This window comes from Oncorhynchus masou, chromosome 28, assembly GCF_036934945.1.
Source record: "Oncorhynchus masou masou isolate Uvic2021 chromosome 28, UVic_Omas_1.1, whole genome shotgun sequence".
Classification (NCBI taxonomy): domain Eukaryota; kingdom Metazoa; phylum Chordata; class Actinopteri; order Salmoniformes; family Salmonidae; genus Oncorhynchus; species Oncorhynchus masou.
Genome location: NC_088239.1, coordinates 87,583,576 through 87,589,575, shown reverse-complemented (window position 1 = coordinate 87,589,575; position 6,000 = coordinate 87,583,576). Strand labels below are relative to the sequence as shown.

At 43.5% G+C, this 6,000-nt stretch overlaps 1 protein-coding gene across 1 annotated transcript in view; it reads right to left on the bottom strand.

Moving 5' to 3' along the window:
* Positions 1–4,148: 4,148 nt before the first annotated feature.
* The window catches only part of LOC135517090 (glutamate receptor ionotropic, NMDA 3A-like), a 70,415-nt gene continuing 68,563 nt past the window's right edge, over positions 4,149–6,000 (bottom strand). Inside the window, exon 13 of the mRNA XM_064941112.1 lies at positions 4,149–4,373. Within this exon, the coding sequence (XP_064797184.1) occupies positions 4,149–4,373 (225 nt within the window). The remainder of the gene's footprint in view (positions 4,374–6,000) is intronic.

Sequence of the window (6,000 nt, the reverse complement as noted above, 5' to 3'; positions counted from 1 at the left end):
CTGTGTCTCATTGTCTAGGTACGGGGCTCTGGGTCTCATTGTCTAGGTACAGGGCTCTGTGTCTCATTGTCTAGTTACAGGGCTCTGTGTCTCATTGTCTAGGTACAGGGCTCTGTGTCTCATTGTCTAGGTACAGGGCTCTGTGTCTCATTGTCTAGGTACAGGGCTCTGTGTCTCATTGTCTAGGTACAGGGCTCTGTGTCTCATTGTCTAGGTACAGGGCTCTGTGTCTCATTGTCTAGGTACAGGGCTCTGGGTCTGATTGTCTAGGTACAGGGCTCTGTGTCTCATTGTCTAGGTACAGGGCTCTGGGTCTGATTGTCTAGGTACAGGGCTCTGTGTCTCATTGTCTAGGTACAGGGCTCTGGGTCTCATTGTCTAGGTACAGGGCTCTGTGTCTCATTGTCTAGGTACAGGGCTCTGGGTCTGATTGTCTAGGTACAGGGCTCTGTGTCTCATTGTCTAGGTACAGGGCTCTGTGTCTCATTGTCTAGGTACAGGGCTCTGGGTCTCATTGTCTAGGTACAGGGCTCTGGGCCTGATTGTCTAGGTACAGGGCTCTGTGTCTCATTGTCTAGGTACAGGGCTCTGGGTCTGATTGTCTAGGTACAGGGCTCTGGGTCTCATTGTCTAGGTACAGGGCTCTGGGTCTGATTGTCTAGGTACAGGGCTCTGTGTCTCATTGTCTAGGTACAGGGCTCTGGGTCTCATTGTCTAGGTACAGGGCTCTGTGTCTGATTGTCTAGGTACAGGGCTCTGTGTCTCATTGTCTAGGTACAGGGCTCTGGGTCTGATTGTCTAGGTACAGGGCTCTGTGTCTCATTGTCTAGGTACAGGGCTCTGTGTCTCATTGTCTAGGTACAGGGCTCTGTGTCTCATTGTCTAGGTACAGGGCTCTGGGTCTGATTGTCTAGGTACAGGGCTCTGTCTCATTGTCTAGGTACTCTGTGTCTCATTGTCTAGGTACAGGGCTCTGTGTCTCATTGTCTAGGTACAGGGCTCTGGGTCTAGGTACAGGGCTCTGTGTCTCATTGTCTAGGTACAGGGCTCTAAGTCTTTGTCTAGGGTATAGGGCTCTGGGTCTCATTGTCTAGGTACAGGGCTCTGGGTCTGATGTCTAGGTACAGGGCTCTGTGTCTCATTGTCTAGGTACAGGGCTCTGGGTCTATTGTCTAGGTACAGGGCTCTGTGTCTCATTGTCTAGGTACAGGGCTCTGGGTCTGATTGTCTGGTACAGTGCTCTGTGTCTCATTGTCTAGGTACAGGGCTCTGGGTCTCATTGTCTGGTTTTAGGGCTCTGTGTCTCATTGTCTGGATACAGGGCTCTGTGTCTCATTGTCTGGGTAGGGGCTCTGGGTCTGATTGTCTGGGTAGAGGGGCTCTGGGTCTGATTGTCTGGGTACAGGGCTCTGGGTCTGATTGTCTGATACAGGGCTGTGTCTCATTGTCTAGGTACAGGGCTCTGGGTCTGATTGTCTAGGTACTCTGGGTCTGATTGTCTAGGTGTCTGTGTTCTTGTCTGGTACAGGGCTCTGTCTCATACAGGGCTCTGGGTCTGGGTAGAGGGCTTTGGGTCTGGGTATAGGGCTTTCTTGGTGTCTGGGTATAGGGCTCTGGGTATCTGGGTAGAGGGCTCTGGGTCTGGGTATAGGGCTCTGGGTCTAGGTGTCTGTACAGGGCTCTGGGTCTAGGTGTTGGGTACAGGGCTCTGGGTGTCTGGGTCTCTGGGTCTGATTGTCTGGGTGTCATGTCTGGGTATAGTGTATCTGGGTCATGAAAATTGGTTTATTTGGGTCTGAGTCTGGGTATAGGCTCTGTCATGTTGTGTTTCTGGGTTGATGTCTAAGAGGTGTCAGGGTATTCTGGGTACTGGGCAGAGTCTGGGTATAGAACTCTTGTCTGGGTGTCTGGGTATAGGGCTCTGTGTTAACTGCTGTTCAGGTCTGGGTACCTTGGGTCTGGTATCTGGATACAGGGCTCTTCCGGTTTGGGTTTCATCTGGGTGTCTGTGTGGGCCTGGGTTTTGGGTGACCAGGCTGGTCTCTGGGTCTCAGGCTGGTTCTCTGTGCTGCTCAGTCTCTACTCTGTCATGTTGTGGTACTGTAACAGGTAAAATATCTTCCCTCATGCTATCAAATTGGTTTATTTTCTATAGCTTACTCAGTCATGTTGTGTTTCTTTTATTTAAATTGTATTTATTTTACTAGTCAAGTCTTACTCTGTCATGTTGTGTTTCTGCTGTTCAGTCTCTACTCTGTCATGTTGTGTATCTGTTGGTACTTGCAACCTCTACTCTGTCATGTTGTGTTTCTGTTGGTATCAGTCTCTACTCTGTCATGTTGTGTTTCTGCTGGTACCAGTCTCTACTCTGTCATGTTGTGTTTTTGTTGGTATCAGTCTCTACTCTGTCATGTTGTGTTTCTGCTGGTACCAGTCTCTACTCTGTCATGTTGTGTTTCTGTTGGTACCAGTCTCTACTCTGTCATGTTGTGTTTCTGCTGGTATCAGTCTCTACTCTGTCATGTTGTGTTTCTGCTGGTATCAGTCTCTACTCTGTCATGTTGTGTATCTGTTGGTACCAGTCTCTACTCTGTCATGTTGTGTTTCTGTTGGTATCAGTCTCTACTCTGTCATGTTGTGTTTCTGTTGGTACCAATCTCTACTCTGTCATGTTGTGTTTCTGTTGGTATCAGTCTCTACTCTGTCATGTTGTGTTTCTGTTGGTATCAGTCTCTACTCTGTCATGTTGTGTTTCTGCTGGTATCAGTCTCTACTCTGTCATGTTGTGTTTCTGTTGGTATCAGTCTCTACTCTGTCATGTTGTGTTTCTGTTGGTATCAGTCTCTACTCTGTCATGTTGTGTATCTGTTGGTACCAGTCTCTACTCTGTCATGTTGTGTTTCTGTTGGTATCAGTCTCTACTCTGTCATGTTGTGTTTCTGCTGGTATCAGTCTCTACTCTGTCATGTTGTGTTTCTGTTGGTATCAGTCTCTACTCTGTCATGTTGTGTTTCTGCTGGTATCAGTCTCTACTCTGTCATGTTGTGTTTCTGTTGGTATCAGTCTCTACTCTGTCATGTTGTGTTTCTGCTGGTATCAGTCTCTACTCTGTCATGTTGTGTTTCTGTTGGTATCAGTCTCTACTCTGTCATGTTGTGTTTCTGTTGGTATCAGTCTCTACTCTGTCATGTTGTGTTTCTGCTGGTATCAGTCTCTACTCTGTCATGTTGTGTTTCTGTTGGTATCAGTCTCTACTCTGTCATGTTGTGTTTCTGTTGGTATCAGTCTCTACTCTGTCATGTTGTGTTTCTGCTGGTATCAGTCTCTACTCTGTCATGTTGTGTTTCTGCTAGTATCAGTCTCTACTCTGTCATGTTGTGTTTCTGTTGGTATCAGTCTCTACTCTGTCATGTTGTGTTTCTGTTGGTATCAGTCTCTACTCTGTCATGTTGTGTTTCTGTTGGTATCAGTCTCTACTCTGTCATGTTGTGTTTTTGTTGGTATCAGTCTCTACTCTGTCATGTTGTGTTTCTGTTGGTATCAGTCTCTACTCTGTCATGTTGTGTTTCTGCTGGTATCAGTCTCTACTCTGTCATGTTGTGTTTCTGCTGGTATCAGTCTCTACTCTGTCATGTTGTGTTTCTGCTGGTATCAGTCTCTACTCTGTCATGTTGTGTTTCTGCTGGTATCAGTCTCTACTCTGTCATGTTGTGTTTCTGCTGGTATCAGTCTCTACTCTGTCATGTTGTGTTTCTGCTGGTATCAGTCTCTACTCTGTCATGTTGTGTTTCTGCTGGTATCAGTCTCTACTCTGTCATGTTGTGTTTCTGCTGGTATCAGTCTCTACTCTGTCATGTTGTGTTTCTGCTGGTATCAGTCTCTACTCTGTCATGTTGTGTTTCTGCTGGTATCAGTCTCTACTCTGTCATGTTGTGTTTCTGCTGGTATCAGTCTCTACTCTGTCATGTTGTGTTTTTGTTGGTATCAGTCTCTACTCTGTCATGTTGTGTTTCTGCTGGTACCAATCCTCTACTCTGTCATTTTGTGTTTCTGCTAGTATCAGTCTCTACTCTGTCATGTAGTGTTTCTGCTGGTATCAGTCTCTACTCTGTCATGTTGTGTTTCTGCTGGTATCAGTCTCTACTCTGTCATGTTGTGCTTCTGCTGGTACCAGTCTCTACTCTGTCATGTGTTTCTCCTGGTTGCTCCAGGTCCCTCTTCTTCATCATGGCGATGTGCAGCTGTTGTTTGATGATGGTGATGTGTGTCTCCAGCTCTGACAGCTCCTGCAGCATGGGGTTGGTCCTGGCCTGCAGACCCACCTGGTCTGTCCTCCCATTAGATGTTGCCTGCCGGGGGACCAGGCTCTTCACCTGTGGAGGAAGAGGACAAAATAAGATACATTTGGACACCCAATCCCCCCAATCAAAATATAAATTACAGTGCTTCAGAGAGTATTCAACCCCCTGGACTTTTTCCACATTTTGTTACTTTACAAAGTGGGATTTAATAAAATAAAAAATGTAAACAATCTACACAAAAATAGAAAAATAATGTGAAAGTTTAAGAAATTTTTAAAAAATGTGTAAAATATAACAAATAAAACAATAAGATCTCTTGATTAGACCACCTGATGTTAGAAACACCTGTCAGCAATTATAGCTGTGAGTCTCTAAGAGCTTTGCACACCTGGATTGTACAATATTTGCCCATCAATCTTTAAAAAATTCTTCAAGCTCTGTCAAGTTGGTTGATAATCTTTGCTAGACAAGTCTTGCCATAGATTCAAGCCAGTTTAAGTAAATTGTAACTAGGCCACTCAGGAACATTCAATATTTTCTTGGTAAGCAGTGTAGATTTGTCTTTAACAGGTTTCCCTGTTAGTTAACACTATCAATATTTGTCTCTGTCTCTACACAAGATTTGGCCTTGTGTTTTAGGTTATTATCCTGCTCAAAAGGAGAATGAAGTTTTACTCTAGGATTTTGCCTGTGCAGAAAAATGACAAGCATACCCATAACATGATGCAGCCACCACGATGCTTGAAAATATGAAGAGTGTGTTGTTGGATTTGCACAAAACATAACGCTTTGTATTCAGGACAAAAATGTCATTCTTTGCAGTATTAATTTAGTGCCTTGTTTCAAACAGGATGCATGTTTTGGAATAATTGTATTCTGTACGGGCTTCCTTCTTTTCATTTAGGTTAGTATTGTGGAGTAACTACTATGTTGTTGATCCATCTTCAGTTTTCTCCTGTCCCAGCCGTTAAACTCCTTCCTCTCCGGCAACTGAGTTAGTGTGTCTTCGTAGTGACTGGGTGTCGTGATACATCATTCAAAGGGTAATTAATAACTTCACAATGCTCAAAGGGTTAAATTAAGGTAAATAAAAGTAAAATAAAAAGGGATACGCCTTTGTCAGGTTTTTTTTACCCATCTACCAATAGGTGCCCTTCTTTGCCAGGCATCAGAAAACCTCCCTGGACTTTGGTTGAATCTGTGCTTGACATTCACTGATTGACTGAGAGACCTTACATATGATTGTATGTGTGGGGTACAGAGGTGAGGTCAATGTTAAAAAATCATGTTAAACACTATTATTTCACACAGAGTGAGTCAATGCAATTTATATGAGTTGTTAAGCAAATTCTTACTCTTGAACTTATTTATTTATTAGCCATAACAAAGGGGTTGAATACTTATTGAGACACTTCATTTCAGCTTTTCATTTTTTTATACATTTGTAAACATTCCTAAAAACTAAATTTAACTTTGACATTTTGGGATATTGTTTGTAGACTAGTGACACCAAATCTACATTTAAACCATTTTAAATTCCGTCTGTAAAACAACAAAATGTCGAAGAAATCAAGGGGGTTGAATGCTTTCTGAAGGCAAATTAGAGAAATAATTGTATTTATTTTTAAAATGACCTTACTTGATCAATCCATTATGAATAAATGGTAACTACTGGTATTGGCTAGCTTTATTTGAATTA